Raw genomic sequence first — 26,587 nt, forward strand, 5'->3', positions numbered from 1 at the left:
AGAATTTCCCAAAGGACAACGCAACCACTTGACAAAAAGTTTATATAATCCCAAAAAAACAATTTTTCCCACCACGAATACGAGACTCTGACGTGTGCATGGATTCTCCGAGGACCATAAACATAGAATAAAATAAGTGTTTGCCAAAATAATTGTTGTAACTACTTGTTCGTATGTCAAATTAAATCAGGATGAGTAAACAGTATGAGTCTTTCAATTGCGCTGGTGCTAGTGTATTATTCTTAAGGGATTTTTATAGATAGACAAATTTGCGCCCCTTGTTTCTTTCACTCAGAATAACCGCACCCTTGTGTTTGTATCTTTTGTAGCAGATCCATCACCTACATTAATATGTATGTTTACTAATCCTTCCACCTAGTTAAACTTCACCCCCATCTTCTTACAGAATTCTTAGTGCTATGCGATGTGCCATTGGGACCAAAAACTTTAAGCACTCATAACTCGATATTATAAATATGCGTTTAAGTTGTGGACAAAAATTTGTAATTTTCTGTGGACGGCTGGCGGCGCACAGCGCAGGGTGTCCGACATGAGGCGCGGCCGTTCGTCGTTGATATCGTTGGTGTTTTTAGCTGTAACAAATCCCTAAAAGTACATTAAATTGTTGTTATTCATGCCTTTGCGGCGAAATATCATAATTAATTTACACATCACTGATTTCTTTGGATAGTAGTGGAGGCAGTTTTTTTGAAATATAAATCGTTTTGTTTATGAGGAATGAGGATGATTTTAATGATTTATTTTTATATATGAATGAATAAGAGCAAACCAAATCTTATGTGTTGTCTTGCCACCGTATTTTGCAACAAAGTTTATTATAATTTCTTTTTATTATTTGGTTATCTTGTTTTTGATCCTAATTTCAGGCGTTCTGTAGACTACAGTGATACTTTTGTCAACGCACTACAAAAATATGAAATCTAAATAGGTTCTCACATGCCAGTAGTTAAAGGCTTTATAGCTAGATTTATTTTACAATTTTTATTTGGCAAATTATAACCATCTTACAAATTTCGGACACCAAACAATTGTTTGGTGATATACAAAAAAAGGAGCTCACGCCGCTGTTTATTGTTATAAACACGATTAAGATAACTGCTTAAAACTTTTACAATAATATTAGTGGGATAAACTAAACATAATAAATAAAGGGTCCAGGGGAAAAACGGCACATGTCCACTTTTTGTCAAAAATAAACTAATGTTGAGGTCTTGTAGTATTTACTGAGCACTATCTGATGGCATCTTTACTTTTATAAAACAAATTTAAGCCTTGCTTAAAAAATAAATAAATTGTGTGCTTTAAGTACTAAGTTGTATGGGGAACAAAATTTTAAAATGCTTTTTTCTCGAAATGAGTTGGAATTTGCTCAAAGCGTGGCAGCAAACTTCTCCGTCAAGAGTAGTTACTTTCGAGTTACTCTGAAATTGTTCGTTTTGCACTAAATGACAGTTCTGATTTCGAAAAGAAGAGAAAATCAACTGCGCATTTATAGACAGAATGAATAACAGAGGTACGCAAACACTCACATAATTTAAATTTAAGATTGTTACTTTCACTGTAAATAATTTTACGTAGAGTATCCATTTGCTTGCTACAGTAAAACAGAATAAAATAAAATAAAATAAAATAAAATAAAATAAAATAAAATAAAATAAAATGAAATGAATTGAAATGAAATGAAATGAAATAAAATGAAATGAAATGAAATAAAATAAAATAAAATAAAATAAAATAAAATAAAATAAAATAAAATAAAATAAAATAAAATAAAATAAAATAAAATAAAATAAAATAATATAAAATAAAATAAAATAAAATAAAATAAAATAAAGTAAAATAAAATAAAATAAAATAAAATAAAATAAAATAAAATAAAATAAAATAAAATAAAATAAAATAAAATAAAATAGAATAAAATAAAATAAAATAAAATAAAATAAAATAAAATAAAATAAAATATAATATAATATAATAAAATATAATAAAATAAAATAAAATAAAATAAAATAAAATAAAATAAAATAAAATAAAATATAATAAAATAAAATAAAATAAAATAAAATAAAATAAAATAAAATAAAATAAAATAAAATAAATTAAAATAAAATAAAATAAAATAAAATAAAATAAAATAAAATAAAATAAAATAAAATAAAATAAAATAAAATAATATAAAATAAAATAAAATAAAATAAAATAAAACATGTGTAGAAAGTTTATCAAATTATAATTTGTCGGATTTATTAGTACAAAAATATATATGAAATTAATTCATCACTCATTATGTTTGATGTCGACGTAGAATATTTTGAGTGTAATCAACTGGCTTGGCCCCACCACTTATGAAGAAAGATACCGGTACAGGTTTAAGTAATAATACATAGTGGTTTTCGTATTTTTATTGCACTTATAATGGAGCTGTAAATAAAAAATTGATCGAAACGTTACTCCGAAATTACTTTTGCTCCTTTAGAACTTACTTTAGATAACCCTCAAATATTGCTTCAGCAACGCTTCTCACAGCAAATTTGACATAATAGAACGTATCGTTTTTTTTTATTAATGTAATTTTGAAGGACATGTCCTAAACCATGGTGAGGATCCATTATAATTTTTTAAGATATTAGAAGACAAATCCTTATATACAAGACGATTAAATCCATGAACATAAAATCAGTTATTAAACCTCCTACCCCAAACCGCTACCGCTTTAAACTCCACACAAAAAGCAAAACATAAGTATAGGTAACGATTAAAAATTTAAAAATAAATCACTGCAGGGCCTCCGAGAGTGACAATTGTATTCTCATTTTAGTTTTAGCTTTCTTTTGTGGTAAATTTTAATATCTTAACTATTTTATTTAATGCGCTTTATTTAGCTACAACAAAGGGAAGTCATTTACGAATTATAATTATATGATTATTTTTGTGAAATTAAATTTAATTAAATCAAGAATGAAAAGAAAAAGGAAAGAAGAGAAAAATCACATTAAATGAGAACAGGAAACAAAACCAGGATTTTATGACTGACACTTTGACTTTTTTTGGCTGATGCCGGGCAAATGTTGCTTCTTCAAGAGGGAGAGAAAGAGATGGGGGAATATAATTTTCGTGCTCATTATACATGAAATAGGATAATCGTTTAATTCTTTTTCATCTCTCTTATTTATGTGTTTTGTTTCAAGTGGATTGCAATATGCCTAGTGTTGAGTTAAAAAGATGGATGCAATGTATATGGAGGGTCAATAGGTTGTTTTGAAGAACAGAAATAGTCTTATGTCGTTTTCTATTGACGAATCTCAGAATGAGATTTGTGAATCTGACAGCTGAAAGGGGGGGGGGGGGGGTGAAGAGGGGAAATAGTGGAAAACTCTCAGATTTCATGATCTATTTGCGTCTTGAGATTCAAAAAAATGAATCTGAGATTCAAGAATCTGAATCGGGATTTTTAGCAAGATTCACGCATACAAACACACGCACTTTCACACACACTCCTCTGTTTGACATTTATCTGAACATTTGTTGTTGTTTTATTTTTTTTGTACGCACAGATTTCGTACAAAATTACAAAACTAGATTTCATATTCTATTTGCAGTGGAAAATCTGAAATTTTTACACAAAAATCTCAAAAGTCAATAGAGAACGACATTATTCTCTAGGATTGATGAGCAAATTCTCGTTAGTATCCTTGTCATGAAGAAGTGTAAATCAACTTCATTATTTTATATACAAACCTGATCTGGTTTACAGCGTCACAATGTTAATATGCGGGTACTTTACAATACAATACATTACAATACTCTTGCAACTCCAAAGATAATAACTGTCTGAATCAGTGAAAAACTGTAGGGCATAGGAAAAATATTTTTTATTTGGGTTTATATAAAGAACTAGCTAACCCCACCCGCTTCGCTGAGTGCATTTGAATCATTTATTTTCAAAACATGATAAGTCCACTTTTTTTCAAAATTCGTTTTTTTGGCTAAATTGTTACTCTAAGGATAACCACGTCTATCTTCAAAATAATGTAGTATCTACTCCATCTATATCCGATTTTACAGCTAAGCGAAATATTTTTTTAGTATCAAAAAACAGGATAAGTCCCGGACTTATCATCTTTTGAAAATAAACAACAGCTTTTTTATGTGTAAATGCTATATCAAGCTACTGGAACGTTTTTTTCTTCTCCTGCAAAATTTAAAATCATGGACTTATCATGTTTTGAAAATAATGATTCATTTATAAAAAAAATTTAACCTGTGTGAAAATATATTCAAACCGAAAAGTGAATTTATATTCATTGCAGTGAACATTTCTACATTTATTCTAATGTTTTTTGGTTAGATCAATACCTCATATTTTCAACAATGGACTTTGCGCTTTATTTATGGTTTAATCGAACGTAAGATGAACACAAAATCAAAAAAGCAAGTCTGACGGAATCATTTAACATCTTTGTCTTTAAATTTTCCACAAAATATGGTAGCGTCTATTTCGAAAACGGTTGATTTTACAGAAAAATGCATAAGGCAATATTTGTAGATAATTTTACTACAGACCCCTATTGACCTTTGAGCAACACGTCGCGAGATATATGCGAAAAACTGATTTTCGTGACCTTTTGACCTCTATAACTTCTAACGCCGGCACGATATCAATGTCGATTTTTCACATCTTCATTACAACGTCGTAACGAAGGTGTATACCCAAATTCAGCCCAGTAGGAATTTTTCCGCAGATTGGGGTTAAAAATGCCTAAAATTACTGGGCTATCGCATCGTGCTAAAGTTTACTATGATTTTTAGAAACTTTTTGCTTTTATTGTTTATTCATTTAACGAACCGTGATTTTTGTAATTTTTATGTTTGGACACTCAGTTTGAATCAAATCATTCCTCGAACTTGCATTTCAAAAAAAAAAAAATTCGTTCGTATTGTAGTTTGGCCTTCAGAATCAAGTGGCATTATTGTGTTATCCAATAACCCTACTTAGAAAATTCTGCCGCTGATATACATATAGATACTTTATACCAGAAGAAGCCAGATCCAGTGCTTTTTATTTTTAAGATGTTTTCCCCGTACCATCAGAAACCAGGTGCATATGAAAAACACAAACCTAAACACTGAATGACCATACCTCCTTAAATTCTTAACTTTTGGTACTGGGAAAACATCTTAAAAATAAAAAGCACTGGATCGTGCTTCTTCTGGTATAATGTATCTACCTATATATCAGCCTTCACAAATCAGTTGACACAATTAGAAGTGAAAACGATGTAGTTAATTACCCGACGGAGTTATTGAATTCCTTCGATTAACCAGGAACTCCGCAATAGGAGCACCAATTATATTGCTCCGAAATATCAACCTACCTAAAACTTTGTAATAATACCAGTTTTCCCGTAAGGAATTTAATGGCAGCTCTGATTTAAGCTACCATTTTTTGTGGAAAATTCAAAGACAAAGATGTTTTGCTTCATCGAATTTAAATGATTCCGTCAGACTTGCTTTTTTGATTTTGTGTTCATCTTACGTTCGCTTTAACCATAAATAAAGCGCAAAGCCCATTGTTGAAAATATGAGGTATTGATCTAACCAAAAAACATTAGAATAAATTGAGAAATGTTCACTGCATTAAATATAAATTCACTTTTCGGTTTTAAAATATTTTCACACAGGTTAAATTTTTATTATAAATGCACTTAGCGAAGCGGGTGGGGCTAGCTTTAAACGATAATAATTATAATAATTTTGAAATCCTGTCTGAATTAATTTGTTTACAAATTAAGCTAAGTTAAATTTTTTAAAAAGCGAGAGTGTTTCATCACTCGTACAAATTGACAGCTATGTAAAGATGGGAGAAAAGGTATTAATTTTTTTTTATACAAACCATCTACACATTAATACCTTTCAAACAAAAAAAAAATTACCAAAATCGGACCAGCCAAACGCGAGTTTATCGGCCACACACAGTTAACGAACTCTTTTTTATATATAAGATTTAGTTTAGTTTATATATATTTTGTCAAAATGAGACAACAAAAGGTAAAAAAATTTTTCTTTGAATTACAAAATTAAAAAAGATAAATAACAACATACATTATGTATATAGATTACAAGAATATAAATAACAAGATTTGAAAATAAATTAAAATATAAATGAGATGAAATAAATTGTTTATACATTTTTAAATTACTACGAAAACGAATAAATAGGTATATGAAATTATTAACTTTAAACAATGAAAATAGAAAAACGACATAGGCAACGTATCACGAAGATTCTTCATCTATCATTTTTTGCAAGATTTTTTCTTAAAGCATTCTCTGCTTATGTCAAATGAGAACAGGTCAGAGTATTTATTAAAAGTTTTTGAACATCTATTAAATGATTCATGGGAGGCATAATTAGTCTTTGTAAATGTTTCCTTTAAAAACCTGGTATGTCTTAGAGTGCGCACATTAGAATTGATAGTAATTTTAGAACATAAGTACGAGGATTCAATATTTTCTTATAGAAGATCAAACGCGAATAGAGCCTCTGATAACTTCCTTCGATTAGCAAGACTACACATATCAATGAGCCTTAGACGATGAGAGTATAGAGGTAGCACATACGACTCAGTGCTCCATCCAAGACCTCTTAATGCAAACAGCAAAAATTGCTTTTGGACAGATTCAAGTTTTTTAACATCGATATCATAAAAAGGAGACCAAATAACACTACAATACTCTAACAAAGGGCGGACCAAAGAACAGTAAATTGCTTTAGTACGCTAGCATACACATACTTTTAGAGTGTATTTTGTTAATTTGTTGTTTAAAAGTGAGTTTTTTGTCTACAATAATGCCAAGGTCTTTTATTTCTTCCTTTCGAACCAATATCTGTCCAACAATGGTGTAGTTGAAAATTATTGGATTCTTTTTCCTTAAGAACGAAATAACGTTACACTTATCAACATTCCATTCATTTTACACCAACTTATAAGTGTGTTTAGACATTCCTGTAACAAAAAACCATCAACATCAGCATTAACATTTTGAAACAACTTAAGATCGTCGGCATATAAAAGGTATCTACAGCCTTTCAACAATGAGGGCAAGTCATTAATGAAAACCAAAAAAAGTAGAGGTCCAAGATGGCTGCCCTGAGGTACTCCCGAGGTTACATATATTTCACGAGATATAACATCACAAAACCTAACACACTGTGTTCTGTTAGATAAATAGGACGCAATCCAATTTAACAAAGTTGAATGAATACCATGTTTTTTTAACTTTAGAAGAAGTAAGCAATGGTCCACTCTGTCGAAAGCTTTGCTAAAGTCGGTGTAGATTGCAATTAGGTGGCTAGCAATTATTTCAAATATTTAATGTATTTATGATGTCATTATGATTGTGTAGAATATGATGTTACCTCAAGCTTTAAAAAAAATTAGAGTTGCAACAGAATTGTAATATTGATGATAGGTATATACGAGTTATGAATGAAAAACTGAAAAACACATTTTAAGAATCACTTGAGTTAACAAATTTACTTAAATGGGTTGGGTTTTTTAAGTAACCCAAGATCGTAGATTTTAAAATTAATAACTCCTCTGGACTCGCCTTATAATAAAACATTTTTTTTTTTTTAAATTGAATACATAAATTTTTGTTATTTTTTCATTTTTTATTATTTATGGAATAAATTAAATTGGTATACAACACATAAATGCACAAATTCAAATGAAAATTCAAAAAGATAAAATACAAAGGGAAAAAAAACTATTTTTTTTCTGAATTTTGTATAACTTTATAACCTATTCTATACTATTTCATTAAAATGCGGTTAAGAAATAATGTACCTAATAAGCCTTAAAAAAATTTAGTTTGTACGGTTTTTGTGATACGTGTCAGTCCTGCAAAAGATACCGCGAACAATAAAACAATAGACAATATTTACAAAAGTACACATTTTTTTGTATACAATTGATCCCAAATATCGCAGGTAAAAAGGGAATATGGTTACTCCAGTTAAGAGAACAAAGTATAATGATTTATTTTAATACAATTTCATTATGTGTTATGATATTTTTTAAGAGGCAGGACAGAAAAAATTATCTGAATTGAATTGCCTCAGCAAGCTGAGGTCTACCAATACACAAATCCTACCAGACGTTCCGATTTTTGTGAAAAACCTCCCGATATCTGTCCTGATTTAGAGCCAATTTTTCAATCCTCTAATAAACAGTCAGTTAACTGTTCAACGAATAAACTTATTAGGCTCATAAACAATCAGATAAAAACATTGAATTTTTCAATCATGAATAATTTATTCTACAGAATAACAAAAAAAATTGTCAAATTCAAAAATATTTAAAATTAAACGTCATTTTTATTCATGATTGTTTTTGTTTTTTTGTATTCCACTGTATTTTTTTCAAAATTCTTTCAAAACAGCTTTGACAATTGACACAATATTTTTGTTGAAATTATTCCTCAGAATAATTTTTATTCGTCTCTGAAAGAAGAAGATAGTTTTATTCTTAGGAATAAGCTATAACTGCCTGTTGAAAAATTGATTTTTTCTCTATCCTTAGGAACAAGTACTAACTGACTGTTTAACTGACTATTGAAAAATTGGCCCTTAGTCAAATTGTATTTAAAATAGAAAGTTCTGATGTCATTGTTTTTGGTGATTACCTTCTATGTCTTTCTAGGGTGCTAAGCACGTATCAGAAGTAGTCGAGTAAGAAAAAGTCGGAAAAAATATGTCCTTTTCTTGTTATTACCATACTAATTTGAAGGTGATAAAGGAATTAAAGGTATAAAAGAATATAAAATAATATACTATGGATTGCACTAAAGTGACCTAAGTTCAAGAGGACCATAAGTCGTTCAAGAAAATGGTAAGACATAAATATTTTATACTGTTGGTAGTTTTGTCTTCCTTTATAATAATCCAAAGCTTTTGGAAGAAAAGATCATTTTGCGGTTGAATCAAGAATTTCTCATATTTGCTCTCAGAAATTTTACTGCGCAACTTCAGCTTCGTGTACAGAGCATCGCAAAAAGCATAGTTAGGTATCAAAAAGAATTAAACCAAAACCAAAAGAAGACTTCTTCTTAGCTTGCGCGATGCCGACGGGTATGATTTCAATTGCATTATATAAGACCACGCTCGCTACCCCCCCCCCCCCCCCCCGGTTGGGCTCACTTAACAACCTTACTTTCATAAGTAGGCAAATTTCATATATCATTGTAATTATTTTTGTATGGAATACATTTTTGAAGCTCATTTTTTTTGTATTTTAAATTTGTTTTTCCTCTGTCACTTGGATTCCAACCTCAGAACAGCACACAACTACTATTTGGTATTGTATAACAAATTTCCCATTCAATTATATAACATTATATAAAATAATTATTAACATCAGTGAATAATCATGAACAACCCCCAATCTGCGGAAAAATTCCCATTGGGCTGAATTTTGGTATACACCTTTGTTACGGCGTTGTAATGAAAATGTGTAAAATCGACACTAATATCGTGCCGGTGTTAGAAGTTATAGAGATCAAAAGGTCACCAAAAGGTTTTTCGCATATATCTCGCGACCAGTTGCTCGGAGGTCAGTAAGGGTCTATAGAAATTGTTCGTCATAAAATTATCTATAAATATTGCCTTAAGCATTTTTCTGTAAAATCAACCAAATAAAAGAAAAATAAATTAAAATATCTATTTTGTGTGTGGGATGAAAGCGTATCATAGTAATAAATTAGAAGTAAGTGAAATATAAATGGAGTAGGGGAGGTGGGGACAAGACCGCCTATGAGACCGTTTTTGTGCTATGTTGTATGAAAAAAAATTGGCAACACTTTTAATATAAAATAGGTGCCCTATAGTATGATCGATCACGTCTGCAAGTTTAAGCAAGTTCAGTCTAGACACGGACGAGTTACGGTTAATTTTTGTGATTTTTCATCAATTTGTTATCGTTCATGTAAAAACTCAGTTATATTTTTAACATTGAAAAAATAAAAATTTTTAACTTTTTCTTTTTTTATAATAGAAAGTGAATATTCAAAAGTATTTTCTTTGAAAGAAGGAGTCATAAAGATAAATAAAAAAAAAAAAATCCAGAACATCATATATGATATGACTGGGGCAAGACCGCCAATGTTCGAAATTGGATGCTTTGGTAGCTTAAAAAAGTGATAATTCTGAGGAAGAGGACTTTGCAGACTGTATTTATACCTTCTACCTGCAACTGTTTTCTAGATAAAATCTAAAATATTGTTGAATTAAGTGCAATGAGTCACTTTTCGACGATTTTCGATTTAGCTAGTAGAAGTGGGTGAGCGATTCGACGACGGAATGAATTGTCAGATTACTCGTCCGATATTTCTGTATAAATTATTTTCCATATTTTACAAGCCGAATGACGTTTAAAATGACAATATGATGAGTTTATGATGAGTTCGAAACTAAATTCGAACTTACTCATTTCGCTAAATAGCTAAATCTATTTTGCAATCGAAGTGAGATGAGTAGGGCGAGGTGGCGAGTCGACTAACTTCACTCGCCAAAATAGCGAAATCTCGACAAAGAAAACAACTTTTAAATCTAAAACAAACAAAAAAAAATAAATTTCGTTCAAGATTTCGTTGTGCTATTTTTGTATGGAAAGTTTCGCATCGCTTGTACTAAGTACTAGGCTTTATAATAAAAAGTACAAGTTTCTATTTAAGGGGCTAACTTCAGTATACAAGTAACAAGTAACGAACAAAAAATTTTAATAAACGAACAATGAAGAACAAGATACGCACAATGAATTATAATTAAATTAAATTAGTAAAAATTAGACAAAAACATTGCACACTTGAAGGTCAACATGGTTTATGTGAATTGACAATGAAATTAATTAAAAATATTGAATAAATAAATAAGTTAAAATTATGATCGAACAATTGTTAACCCTTTCGAACCCAAGCTCAATATTAAATCAATATTAAAAAATGTTTTTTCAGTATTATCGTATCAAAAACAAATCCAGTAACTAGGCGTCACTATCTTTCAATTAAGCCATCGAAACCTTAAACAAATATTTAATGAAATATTTTTTTCGAATTTTTAAAATTAATTGTTCAAATTATATGAGTACTTACTTTTAAACCAAAAATAAATATTCTAAGTTATAAACCGCTTTTAAATTCTTCAAAAATAACTTTAACTACTATTATTTTGAACAGGTCAAATTAGAAAGAAAAACCAAAGGTCAATGACAAATTATTTGGCACCTTCTTTTTCATTTTAAAACTACGATACATTTATTAGTTATTGACCGTTACAAACTTTGACATCAAAGAATTTAAATTTTTAACCGTACAAGCACTGTTAATATAAAAAATATTATTTTGTTGTAGGCACTACTATTATTTTGAACACAACTGTAATTGAAAAGTGCTATTCAAGTGACAAACAGTGTTTGCTGACAATCCCAATACTTCAGATCTTCGGGATAGTTTGGAGCAGTTTATTTCGATTAATGTACATAGGTATTGTACTATAAGTTATCTGAATTATCCAACGGAGAGTTTTAAGATTTTTTCATGTTTGAAGTATCTAATATTATAAAGAAACTCTTTCATTATCATTAATTGGTTATTAATTTCGGAGCACCTACACTTTGTAATTAATTTTAACACAAATTAAATAGAAAACGATAAATTATTGTTCAAATAATTATAAAGTTATTATTGGAAAAGTGCGTGCGAATAATTTAGTCTTTTTACGGTACTGAGCATTGCGCAATAGTTAAAGACATTAAAACAAGTTCTGCAGTTTTTGCTTTGCTAAAAATTGTGGCAGCCATTTCTGTTTTACACCTGACAATGGCGGCTCAAATAAGAAGACATCAAACAAATGCAAAAAGTTCAGTAAAAAAGAGAGCGGACATAAAAGTTTTGCAACCAGCTCTGTGTAACCCGAATGTAAGCGTGTTCTTTCCTTCTGTATTAATAAAAGGACCTCTTCACTTATTGCCATTCGTTGTAGTGTACTCACGCACGTATGCAGACGTAGACATAAAGGGACCAAAAGAAGCCATGTATGTTTTTTTTTTTTTTTTAATTGCGAATTGGTTGGCTTCCATTCCTTTTTTAAGTGGGACGACAAGTATTGTGAGGCACAAGGTAACTTTTCCATTAAACCAGATCCCCATGTACATAATATGTTTATTATGCATGAGTAAAGGTATATGCTATAGCATACTCGTGCAACCATTCATCCTAGAATGTGATGCAATATGGCTGGTATGGTGGTTTTCAAGTCAATCGTGTGCGTAATAAGCCAGCCATCACAACTTATGCGGGATATGCATTGAAAAGAGGAATGAAGACAGATATCCTTGCCTTGCCCAAGTACTTGTTTGTATTTCAAATATTTGTTGGCCTTCGTCTCTCCATATTATAGTAAAAATTAGGTAAAGAAACTAAAAAAAAAATCAGTATAAACTGATTACACAGGTAACTTCCCTGCAAGTATACACAAACCTCTTCTAAACAAAAAATCTACATATGTAGTTTAGAGAGGTTAACTACATAATATAGTGGTAGTAGAATGTAGGTAAGAAAATCGTTAAAAACAAAAAAAAAAAAAAAATAAAATCTCACACTAGTGTCGATTTCCAAAAATTCAAAAGGTGAGACTTCTGGCAATATCATTAATTCAAAACAGTTTTCAACATAGAAAAGACATAAATTTTAAATTGAATTCTGACTGCTCGCAATTCTGACATATAAAAGTTATAAATCAGAACAAAAAAGAAGTGAAACACTCCAATAATTCTTGAAGCTTTGATGCTTTAAACACCACGCAGTAGGCTTTAAGAAAACGAACCCGATTTTTTCTGCTTGAGGTTAAGGAGTAGATAATTTAGTTTAAAAGACCTCACAAACATGCAAAAACTCGTGAAAAGTTTAACTTCATTCGGTAACAATAATGTACAAGTAAATACCTGAATTCTATCTTCAGCCAGGCCGGTTTTCATCGACAGTAACTCTCTAGCGCTAACATCTGGATAGTGTGCTTCCTTAAATGCTTTTTCCAATTCTTCTAATTGATTGCTGGTAAAAATTGTTCTTCCATGTCGCCTTTTATTCTTTTTCTTGCCACTGTTACTGCTACCAAGCAGGCCTCCAGTTCCAGAGACTCCATTACTACTGCCATTGACATAACCACTGTCATGATGATGATGCGGGTGGTGAAGATGGTGATGGTGGTGATGTCCAGCCGCTGCCACAGCGGCAGCATGATGTGCTCCAACTAGGGCAGCTGCTGCGGCTGCCGGGGAATGTTCCACTGGTGAGATGCCTCCACCAGTGTGAAGTCTCAAAGTAGTATTCGTTGTGTTAGAGCCAGTGCCACTACTACAGTGTTCGTCGTTCACATTTAAACTATTGTGATATTCGTTGCGGGATTGGTCTGTAAATAAAAAAACACAAGTTGAAGAATGAGTACTTGGTGATAAAAGAAACAAAAAAAGTTATCAAAGAACATTTTATAATCCTTTATGCTCATCATATCAAATATCAATTCTATCCCTAACACCTTTCGATTTGAGTGCCTTAAGAATGTTAGGGAAGCATTTCTTTATAAATCCCATTTAAAGAAGGAAGAATCCTTTCCTTGTAATCTGTGCTAAATCTTTATCCTTTTACCAAAAGAAAGGACATGTGCTGCATTTAACATACAAGTACATATACATACATAATGTATGAACATTTTTTATTGAAAGTGTATTTAACCCTAATTTAGTGAATGGAAAATAGGATCAAATAAAAAAGTGGGTTTGGTATATTGTGACAACAAAACGAATTCACAATAGGTAAACCTTATAATTTAAGCAAATTCGTTTATGGTAAATTGATTTTCGAGAAATTTGTGGGCACAATATGAATTTAAAGAAGGACAAAATCATGCATCAGTAGGTGTTTTATTGCTTACATTGTATGTTTTTTTTTTTTTTTTGTTGAAGTGGCATTCTATGTCCCTATATAAATAAATTTATATTTGACTATCCTTGAAAGAGAACAACAGAAGAGTGTATCTTATTTCAGTTGCATTAGTTAAAAGCCAAAAGTAGGTAATTGACTTCGATTAAGTAATTTGTTTAATTTACTTAGATTCCAAGCGGAATATTCTCAGTTTCAGTTTTATTATATTATAGTAACAAATACATATAATAAGAGAAGCAATAGAAATCAATTCAAAATACACAAAAACTTCAACAGAGATTCTAGCTTCAAACTTTCCACAACATGGGACCCGCTTACGACAATAAGTAAACTAAAAACAACAAAAACAAAAATACAAGCATCTGATGTTTGTGCGAACACAAGATAATGCAAGCTCAAACCAAGAAAAACCAAAACCTTCATAACTCACTGCAATTGGAAGTGCATTAACAACTACGCACAGGTACAACTTACGAGCTCGAACGAGATCAAACATCAACAACGTCTAATTACTTCTAGCAAACCAGTGTAATCCCGTGAGCACGAAGTACGAAGATTGAAACTTCTTCGAAACGTCCGTCGCACGGTTGTCCAAAAAGGGAAAAGTCGTGGCAATAATACAAAATCTGATTTTTTATTTTTATTTTTATTGTTTTGTTTTTTATTTCTAATAGAATTGAAATTATGGGTCAGATATTATTTTTTCAAGGCATTTTCATTTTTTTCGCCCGTGATGATTTTTGACTTTGAGGTCAGTTTTCTTCGAAAAATGCGTCGTCTAAAATATAGAGTTTTCTTACTTTATTCTTATGCAGATAGTAATAATGAATAAAAAAGTGATCCATAAGGTTGCCGAAAAACCCACCTATTTTATGATACCTACTTGGAAAAACCTTCAAGAGGTAAAATCTTAAAAGAATGTGTTTTTGTGCTTTAGACTTTAAAAGCTAAAAATGCGAAAACTATTTTTGTTCTTTAAAATATTTTGTATTCAAAGAAGGATGGAGGTTTTGCAAAATGAATCTATCAATTCAATTTAGTTTATTGAACTTGTTATTTACAATTGACTTAAAATTAACTTATTTCTAAGGTACGTTTCATCTATCAGATCCTTTGGATATTCCACTGATTAAACTAGATATACCATATTATCATCAAGATAAAGCTCCTACCATGTACGGACATAAATTGAGGAATTGGCTGATGAAGAGTACGGTTATCTTTGAGTAGGAAGAAATGGACCAGTAGGTACATTGGTCTTCAAGATCTCCCAACCTTTATCGTATATCCTTTTTTTCAATGGAGAAATAAAAGACATTAGGCGCATTCACGAATGAAGTTACTACGTAGTCGAATTTCAACTAACTTTTGGAATGCGAATTTGCACTACAAAGCTATTATAGTCAAACGAAAACTGTCGTATTTGACAAATAAAAACATATAAAATAAACAAAAAATTGTGTTTTTTAGTGGTTTTAATAGCTTTTGCTTTCATAATTTTTTAATTCCACAATTATTTATATTAAAATACTGCACATTTAATTTCATTTTGAATGCTTTTTTCATCAATTCCACCAAAAAAATTATAATAAAAATACAATTGTTTCCATCAAACAGCTGACTGAGAATTGTCAACTAACTTTGAAGCTGAAATTTTTACACTACGTCGCACAGTGTGTCGAGCCCATACAAAAGTTTATCATAAATACTTGCAGCTAAGTTTTTGGAGTTTTAATATCTTTTTTGTGTTTTTATGGCAGGAATAGAAAAAAGAATTACAAATTAACAAATTAAACAACCTATTACTTTTTTTTTTAGTATAATTTATGAAATTAACATTTATTGAAGAAGCCACTTGTGAGCAAAATTAATTTTTTTTTATATATAAACAAAAATATACTTTTCGTAAGGTTTTTGGTGTGCTGAAATCGAATCCGAACTCAGAAAAATTCTATCATATCACGTTTTTGAAATATTCCCGTTAGAAAATCTGAAATGTCGTTTTTTAACAGTTTTTGAGGTTATGTTCTTGAACGTGGTGATTTATTTTAAATAAATTTGTGACAGTTTCTAAAAGAACTAAATGTTTTCTTTTAAAGCCCGTTTAAATCTTTTCAATATCTTTTTTCTACCTTGAGAAATCTTAAGTTGAAGTCAACTTGTTTTGTTTATCTTCTCTATACAAAAAAATCGTATGTTTATTTGCGTTTCATAGCAAATCTCGAATAGTTTTTTGTCAATCGCTTTCAAATTTTGAAATAACGTTTTATTTGCATTTTCGTAAATTCTTATATCGGCGAGGTTGGTAAATACGCTATAATACACAGTAGAGCCTGGCCGGGTCAAGTAATTATATTAAAAATCTAGTATACAGAAAAATATAATTTTTTTCTTGTTGAAAACAATATTTAAAATATTTTTAATAACATAAACAGCTTTTTGTTACTTGTGTATGGCTAAAAACTATTAAAAACATCGATTTTTTCATTTTTGTGATCCCCTTGAAGATGTTTCTCAAAAAATGAATTATTTTGAGTACTTGACTCGTAGCACATAAATGTGAATATCTCTGGTAATCGCAAACAGAAGCAGACCAAACTTTGCCAATATTAAGTATAGGCCTATGGCAAAATAATATAAAAAAATTATCGATATGATTTAATAAGTATTTTTTTAAATTAAGTTTAAAAATTAAATTTTTTTTTTTTTGGCCATTTATCAAAGAAATTTTAATAACTCATATATAATTTTATAAATTTAATTTTTTTTTGTTATACGTTTTACAACAACACTCAAATAAACAAAATAACATTAACAAAATTTTTCAAACAATTACCAAACGTGAAATATATACTCTCAAAGATTCCCATAAATTCCTCAAAATATTTTCTATTTCCGAGGTACTCATGTTTCGGAGCTTATTTTGAATACATAACCTGGGTTATTTTGTAAGATAAATATGTTTTCATATGAGTTGACACTTCTAAATTATATTTTAATAGCAAAAATATTAATTTTTAACAAAAAAAAAAGTGATTTATCATAAGGGGACGACACACTGTACGTCGGTCGGAGGGGAAATTTTAACTAATTTTGTACTTGTTTTCAGCCAATTAGAACGAGATTACTACGTAGTCACTACATTTGTGAATGCGCCCATTGTTTGTTTCACTAAAATAACAATTTTTGTAGACCAATAAGAGCGTATTCTATAACAATAATCTAAAAAGAAGCACCAGTAATATTCTTATTGAATGCAAAAAAGGGCTTAGTGTGCGTTCAAAAAAAAAAGAAATAGGTTTGTTAATTTTAAGCATCCACTGTTGTGACACTTTTATTTAAGAAGACCCTATGAATACTTAGACGATCATGGTTTTTGTTTTTAACAAAATTTGCAAAACCAAGGACAGTTTTAAAATTTTTATTTTGAAGGGAAGTTGACCACCAGTGGGCAAAAAATGAAAGTGAAAATGTGAGAAATTTAATGATGGAATTAAATCTACAATATGGCTTCTTAAAGTCACCGAAGCAAACTGAATCGATTGCCATTTTGGAGCTGACATTTTGAATACAAAAAAAGTTAGTAGCTTTTTTGTATTTTCCATAGGTACTAAAATCCTTCAGTGTACCATGACATTTCGTCAAGAAACGAGCGTGCAGATGAATTTTGACGCCAAAAAGCACCAAAGGCACCACTGTGCGTCGGGATGAAGAAATAAATAATATTTTTCTCATAAAATCGTGGTGGGTTTTCGTAAAATTAATTGAATATACAAACATAATAAAGTCTTTATTTAATAAAAAAAAGAAGAAAAATGTAAAAAACAGTGCGTTTTGTGAAAAATGGGAAAAAATATACATCTAGTAGCAACATTCGTGTAAAAATACAGCAAAAATCCAATGCATATCTACATAGATAACATTCTAATTTTGACTCACAAAGAATTTCACCAATGCCGCCCACTGATTCGATAAATAAATTATTCATCTCAAGTGCTCTTTTAAAAATAAGATGTCATATTGAGCAACGACGTACGTACTTAAGGCTGACACGACAACAATTCGTTCCACTGTTTCGGTTATTCAATTTCGTAAACGTCTCTGGCACTGAAAATGTATATCTTTGCCATAAGAAACATTACGCTTAAATTGAATATTACCCGTGTACAATTTGTTAACTCACACTTAATGTCTTTTAGAGGGTTGGTCATGAGCTGTTTGTTGTTTTTTTTTTTTTTTGCTAGCCCCACTGGTGGAAATGTCACCATCATCGTTGCCATCACACCCAGAACGCAATTTGCACGTTCTGATGGGTTGATAAATATTTGAAAACGGCCTACCACCAGAACACTCAATTTTTTTCAGAGTTTAAGTAGGTACAACATGAAAACCTTTGCTTTATCCCCTTTATTATTAAGAGAAAAAGGGTGTAAACTTTTACATTTTTCTTCGACTTGTTACTATATAGTTAAGGCAAAGGGTGTCAAAATGTGTGTTCGGCTTGTATTATTTTACTTTTTGAGAACCCTGGTATGTTTCTAATTTTGATGTTTTTTTGTGTAAAAAGTACATAAATACATGGTGTTGGTGAAACTACATTTTACGTGTTCCTACGCTTATATACCTATGTATATCCATGTATGAACATGCCTCAGAACAGTAAGTAATACCTAGAAAGGTTTTAAAAAAGGGTGATAATCCTCATGCTTAGGATGGGTTTTACTTTATTTTCGTATATGCCATAGGCGTTTGGACAGGGTAATAAATGTTAAATTGGAATGAGAAATAACATTATTACCCAGTTTAATTGAAAGCAATTTCATCCTTTACGTTACATTTTTTTCTATTTTTTACCTTTTGTATGAAAATACAATATGACAAGTTTTGGTTTCGTAAAAAAAAGAACTCGACTAGTACCTAAGTATAAAAAATGTGTTTTTTTCTGTTTGTAAATTAAGAAAAATAAACAAAAACAAGTTGGTGTATTATATAATAGGATATGTAAAGGGGTGACCCAGAATTAACGCAAAATTTGAATTTTGTGCCATTTAATTGTACAGTCTTACCCAAACGGCAAAAAAGATACATACATATTTAGGTACCTATGTACAGCCTTGACCAAAAGTATTAGGCACCCTAAAAAAAGCCCTTTTGGATAAATCTGCCCGGATTTGTTTCAGGTTCCTTTTTTTTTTGGCTGAAATTAGTCGTAATGCATGTAAGTGTCTTAAATATATACAACTTTAACAATTTATCCATTGGTTCTCATATTGTTTGTATGCGGTTTTGGGCCGATGTCACTACTTTTGATCATTAATTTTTTAATAATGTCGACAAGTCTTAATTTTTCCTCCTTGGCCTAATACTTTTGGCCAAGGCTGTATGCATAGTCGTAAATGTAAACAATGATTTTGGAACAAAAACAAGTACAATCGGATTTTTTTTTTTAGAAAATTGCCCCTCCCGCCTAAAGGGGGGCAGATAGACCCCCTCCTATAGTAAAAAAATGATTGTATTGAACTCCTCTACAAAAATCCGTTGTCAAATCCTGGCGCCCAAGTTATCGTACTACGCGCTCGAATTTCTGTATCTTGGTTGAAATCGTAAATTTTTTTTCTGAGCCAATTTTGAACTGATTTCCATAAAAAAATACCTCGTTTCATTTGGAAATAAATATTATTTAAGAATATAATTTTAAAACACCACGTTGTTTTGAAAACAGATACTTTTCTTAAAATTTTTTTTATTATTTTTTTATTTTTCAATTTTCTGAAAACCTAGAAGGCATAGAAACATAATATGTAGTTAACATTGATCAATAAGGAATCAATTGAGGCAGTTTTCCGTATGAGTCAAATTTTTATTTAAATTCACAGTCTGGACAGTTTCGTCCATTGATTACAATGAGTTTAAAAAAAATATTTGCCTATTTTTAACTTTGAAATCGATTATTTCAAAAACAATTGGTTGAAATGTATGTATTGATTTAAAAATTAGAATTAAATGTACCTACAATTCTGCCTTTCAGAAATAATATCACTTATAACTGTAAGTGTTGCCGTTGATTTTGAATAATTTTTTTGTATTTTAATTTTTTTTTTATAAAATTGCCCCTCCCTCCTAAAGAGGGGAGCAGGACCCCCTCCCATCTTCTTCTTCTCCATTATCGACGATAGTCATGACTACGGCTCCTCGTTTCGTTTGCTTTTAAAAAACGTTTCGTAATCAGTGCAACTAGCTCTACAAAACGTGGTAAGTCTCCGGTCGCGTATATTTTTAAACCTTGTTTTTGTCACACAGTGTTATTATCTATATTTCCGATCAGAAACGTCTGCAAATTTTCTGTGCGACACTTCCTTCCCCAGATATTTGTCCGTTTTCATACGAATCGGAGAGTTTTTACCTGTCGGTAGTACACCTCGAATCAAAATTCGTTTGAAATCGGAGAAATGTCCGTTGCGACAGATACCTCGCTAGGGCCGATTGAAAGTAATGTGGCAAAATGACAGATGTCCCACAATTCCAAACATTACCTAAATCAAAATTAATTTCGCTAATTGTACTCAAAATATACTTATCTGACGTCAAAACATTTTCTAGATTTTTCATTTCTAGATTTTTGACTGAAAGTAGGTATACAAAAATCGGTTCGACTGTTAAGAAATTTGTTTCCTTTCGTAATTTTCCAAAAAGGAAATTAAAATCTGTTTTGAATTTTTTCTTCACTTAGTACAAAAGTCCAAATTTACTCGTAAACATGCTTGTCAATCTTATCTTATGACATCGATGGTAACCAATATCTGATTCCAAGAAGAGACCTTAATAAACACATACAAATATATCGGTAACACGTAAAATACTTATCTCAAGGAAATTCCCGGTGTTGACAGGATATACACAAAATTGCCAATTTGCGATTTAAAACTCGATATGTTTATTAGTTACGCGACTTCAAACTCATTGCATGATGGCTGCTGAAAACCGTCGCGAGAGTTCTAAATTCAAATTTTATTCTTGCCTTGGCTCTAGTCTATGTACATTTAGATACCTTGGAAACTGAGTAGGGTTGAAAAAAAGATCTCTTAAACGTTTGAAGAAAAAAAAAAAACAAAAATGGTGATATACGTATTTATTCCAAATGGGGGCATATTGGGGATGCTTACATCTACGAGAGTTCGGAAATGATGTGATGATGGTGGGTCCTTATTGACTATGATTTTGCGCTGCGCACTTTTGTTAGTATTCTTATCCTTGTAGAAGTTATAGCTTTTTTTCTTTTGTAGGGTGGTGCGGTGGATGTAGTTGATGTGATACCCAATCTTCGTAACTATGGCATGGTAGTGTTACAAACATTATTTTGGAACAGGGGAGAAGAGCACGCAGAGAGTATACCCAGGAAGGTACTCGGAAATAATGATGGCTGCTAACAAACCACTCAGACAGAAATACGTAGATACGTATGCTTGCTGGTTTCTTGGATTTCCCTGTGTATGGAAATATAGAATATGAGGATATACGGGGCAAAGGATGAGAGAAATAATGAAGATGGGTACTTGATGAATACTATTGGATTTCAGTTGAAGACGACGACAACGACGACGTGAAGAAAAAGCTATTTTCGAAATAATTGGGTAATTTGACAAGAGACGATGAAATATTTAAGGGATTTTTTATATTTGGAATTCTTTGTAAAATTAAAGTTTGATCATGTCAATCTCTTTTTGCGATAATGTGTTATACTCAATTGAGGTGATTAAGTCACATTTATTTTTAAATACTAATTAAAAAAATTTAATGCCAAATACTGAAAACGTGGTTCTTATAAAAAATATCATAGTTTATAAAAAATTAAAAAAAATTAAAGATACTTTTTCCCGAAAACCCCCCTTTTTTTATTTGCATTTAAATATTTTAATTTGCATTTCTTTTAATTTTTTTAACTGAATGCATAATATCTCAAGAATATTGAATGACCAAGTAATTAATTTAATACTTCACTTATGAACGTTTTATACCAATGTTCAAAACTTTAAATTGTTCTCCCCCCAAAGTCGGTGCCCCTCATAACTTCAAAACTACTGCACCGATTCTTTTGAAATTTTGGACATAATTTGTGTACATAATTTATAAAAAATGTGTTTTAAATATACACATACATTTTCGCATAAAATACTATACATATCTTGGCAGTCGATATCCATATTACTTTTTTTCACCAAAATCACTTTTAAGATAAAAAAAACTCGCAAAAAAACTCGTGCATATTCATCTAATACTAGTTGCAAATGTAGGTGTAACCGTTCATGTTAAATATTTTTTCCAAATTGAGTCAATGTTTTAGAAATTTGCCCCTCTCGGCTAAACTGGTGAGAATAGTACCGTTCCTGTACTTGTTATTCAAAGCCTTCCTATCTTCGACATTTCATACCTTGATTATTTTTCCTTAAATAAATGAGATTTCCGAAAAATATGGGTCTTTTTTTATTTATGCATTACCAAGCCGCACCCGGCATCAAAAAAAGCAATCAGATATTGTTGATTGAAATTCATTGATCCATAGGCAGCGTAAAATTGATCGTGTATTTAATTTCTTCAAAATAAGTATCAAATTCTACTGAAAATTGCACCAAAAAGGACCCTGTAATAAAGAAAAACTGAGAACATTAAATACTTCTTAAATACCTTTAAATTGTTAAGTGGATTACAATTACAAATACCACAACTACACGAGAGCACCGCGCACTTATCCTGATTATTTAGGTAGATGAGTTTTACTGCACTCCTGACCGACAAAATAAAATAAAGGCGCAACCGCATTTTACAATTCACATCAACAGCCTTCCACAAAAAGAGAGAAAAAAAATCTTTTTAACAAAGCCAAGTAGGATGTCCGGACACATGAGACCAACACCATGATAATGTCGTCCTTTCTTACCTTTAACTCAACCAAGTGCACCTTTTTGGTCCTTTTGCCTTAAGTACTTGAAGAAAGTAGGCGTTTTGTGTAAATAATTTAATGATGACATATTATCCTTCTTCTGTGTGTGGTGGTGTAGCTTCCTTAATTTCATGCTCCTGTTGCCTCTACTACTCCATTTATGTTGTTGCAGTGCAAACAAACAAGGATAATTCCAGTAGTATGTATACCTTCTGGTAAAAATAGAGATTATGGTCTAAAGTTTTTCCTAAGGACACTACAGAGTTTTTTGTGTATAGTTTTTATATATTGTGGAGTGTTTCTTTTTCTTGGCAAACAATTTTCTTTTGGTTTTTCAACCGTTTTATTGAAGTGGCTATTGAGTAGTAGGTGCGAAAAGAATACACCATCACGAATGACTCAAGGATGTTTTTACAGGACACTTTGTGTTGTACATTTTGTATGAAAATAATAGTTGGGACTAGCAATTTTGTACACCAAATGGTCGAAGAATCGAGAGGACAAGTGCTGATAGATTTCCATTGAAATATCTATAGTCTTTACTTTTTTAAAAATGTGAACAAGGCTTGAAGAAGCAAATGGCTTTGCGTTATTTTGTTGATGCTGTAAATTTTGATGTAAATGATTTTGTGTTATTTTTTATTTCAAGATATATAATTTCCATTTTGGAAAACTTTAATTTAAATTGGAGTATGTACGTATTTAGCGAGTTCAATTATTTCTTCCGTTTTTATATTTATCCATTCCATACCAATATTGCGAGGTCATCAATGTTAGAAAAATGTTTTTGTTCTTGCTGTTTAAATCTAACCTTCTTTTGAAACTTTGAACACTGCTCCAATTTGGGTAACACTGTAATATCAAATGAACAGGATTTTATAACAATTCAAAAATGTTTGTCAAGATAATAAATAAATGGTAAAGAATTCCAGATACCAAAATATCAAGTAAATTTTCGCTAAATTCAAGCCAAAAAAATTAGTTGGACCAAATGGAGTCTCCAACTTCATACTAGAAAGACGGTGTTACTATTTCCTACAATCATTATGAACAATTGATCAACAAACATTACTTCCTCCAACTTAATTTTCAGGTACAGACTAATATATCTACTAAGGAACAAATATCCCTTCTTGCGTAACTTTATGAATTTATTTATTATTATTTATTGCTCGCAATAATATCTTAGGAACTTAGAGATGATCGAAAACTTTATGAACCATGAAACCAAAAACATTTTGTATATTAATCACATCAAATTGTTTAATAAAACGACACTCAAATATGTGGAGGTTTGTTTAAAACTGCGTGTAATAACAGTGTGTTTCTCCAAAAGCATTGTATCAGTTGCTTCTTCTTATTTTTCACATGCATAATATGTACCCACTTGCGTCAATCGTTTTTTGAATAAGACTTACGACACAGTGAAACCCAACCCAAAAAGAAGCACTTCCTCGATATCACACTCAGTTGTGGTGGTTCCCTATTATTTGTTGTTGTCGTCCATTGGAAAAGCATATGGTATTAAAAGTGAACACATAGTAATAACATTGATGACTTCTGATCCCTTATGACGTGGTTGCATCCACTGGCCTAAGTGACGACAGCCCCAGAAGTGAATATCATGATGAGTGAATGTTTCCACTTGATGTCGGTCGTTCGTACTTATGAATGTCGTTGTAGCTGGTAAGGGCGGATAGTTGAGGCATGATGGATCTAGTGTGCAGAGTGTAGAAGCAAATCTACAACTATGCATACATCAGGTGAGGCGTGTGTCCCAACTCGCTTTCCGTGAAAAAAGCAGCAACTCTAGACTACAGAGTACAATGCAAACAGTGCTAAAGCATCTGATCCCGAGAAGGAGCCAAACACTACATAGAGATGCGAGTCAGATTTCCAGGAATCATTATCTTTCATAATTTTCACGTCAAGTGTTTTCATTGGTATTTAACTACTTGAGCATAATGCAGCACGTTTTACTGAGAAATAAAATTATTTTTGTATCCGTATGAAAAGAAAAAGAAGCGAAGAAGAATGAAAGGAAGAGACGACAACAAAATATCAGATGTACTGCGAGGGAAATTAGTTAATTGAACAATTAGGCGTTCGAACACAAGCACCGTTTGCTTTTGTATACAGCAATTCCACTGATTTAATTTCGATTCATTTGTTTGGTATATGTATGTGGTCATCAATTAAATATCGTTTTCAATTGAATATGAATTGTCGAGATGACGACCATGACGATGATGATGAAATGATAATTGGGAGAAAGTATCAAGTTACTGACGGGATGAGAGTCTTGTATATGCTCGCAAAATAGCGAATTTCAACAAAGAAACACTCTCGAGATAATAGGGATATCTATATCCTGTTTGCTGGAAATTTTCGACAGGCCCTTTTCAATGTGTTTTAAACTACATCTTTCATTACTAATTATTGATGTCACAATAATTGGGAAAACTAATATTTAGGTCTAAGAAGAGTAAACAAATTATTTTATAAGTTACTAGAGGAGCGTAAATGATCTTGGCTATATTTTTATAACAAAGAAATAAACTTTGTAACCAGAGCTGCTTTCAAAACAATTTGACTTAGACTTTGTCCCACAATTGGTCCTAGAACCTTTGTAAATTTAATGGACATAAGATCAGAAAACTCATTTATGCATTCTTATCGTTCACACAAAAAGCCTTGAAAACTTTTTGAACGTTTGAAAATTTAATGGACAAAAGACCAGAAAACTCATTTATAGATTTTTATCGGTCACACAAAAAGTCTTGAAGATGAAAGGCCTTCAATATCAAAGCATCAACCATTCATAGGTATGTACACTGTGGGGAAAAATAAATTGGAAGTTGAAACGTCTTTGTTTCAAAGATGATCTTTAAATTTATATTGCTTTAAGATACGAAAATCTATGTGGTTTTCATTGATTTTACGTTGTTTTATGGTGGCTTTTCCCTCAGTGCGTGCAAATATGCAGTTAGCGAGAATGTTGAGATGCACTTGTTGATGACAGTAATATTCTATAGCAGTCTATAGCTTTTATTTAAAAATTCATCATATTTTTTGCAGGCAGTTAGGAAACCCTATACATTAAATAAGCATTTTGAATTCGGAGAGCAAAATTTATGCACAGGTTCAAAGTCTAGTTGAATGCTCATTAACAATGGTAAGAAATGCAGTTATGTATTTACTTCCCAAAGTCAGAAATTTCAGAAATTTGAGGGCGGAAGTCGTTAATGTCACTTAAATTGATAAAATGAGCTGTCAGGTATTAAAAAATCTGCGTTTAATAGACATATTTTGTGTTTATGCCAGCGCTGAAACGGTTTATAGACGTTTACAGAATATGCTCAAACAGTAGGTATACATTCCACGAAAAGTACCATTGGCATTGCTGACAACAAAAATGTAAAATTCACAAAGAAATACTTGGACTGGCCTGCATCAAAGTGGAGAAATATTCTGCGAGTCTAAGATTACTTTATATGGTAGAAAATGATTTTGTCAATTTGGAAGAAGACCTTCAAACACCAAATATACTCCACCTTCCACAGCAAAACAAAATTAAAAACAGAGGATCCAGCTTAGTGGTGTGCAAGTTTTTCTATCTATGGTGTT

The 26,587-nt window shown here is 31.0% G+C and overlaps 1 protein-coding gene across 1 annotated transcript in view; it reads right to left on the reverse strand.

Moving 5' to 3' along the window:
* Positions 1 to 26,587, reverse strand: part of LOC129908818 (motor neuron and pancreas homeobox protein 1) — a 42,381-nt gene that overhangs the window by 3,058 nt on the left and 12,736 nt on the right. The window contains exon 2 of the mRNA XM_055985622.1: positions 13,023 to 13,489. Within this exon, the coding sequence (XP_055841597.1) occupies positions 13,023 to 13,489 (467 nt within the window). The remainder of the gene's footprint in view (positions 1 to 13,022; positions 13,490 to 26,587) is intronic.

This window comes from Episyrphus balteatus, chromosome 2 (assembly GCF_945859705.1).
Source record: "Episyrphus balteatus chromosome 2, idEpiBalt1.1, whole genome shotgun sequence".
NCBI classification, from domain to species: Eukaryota; Metazoa; Arthropoda; class Insecta; order Diptera; family Syrphidae; genus Episyrphus; species Episyrphus balteatus.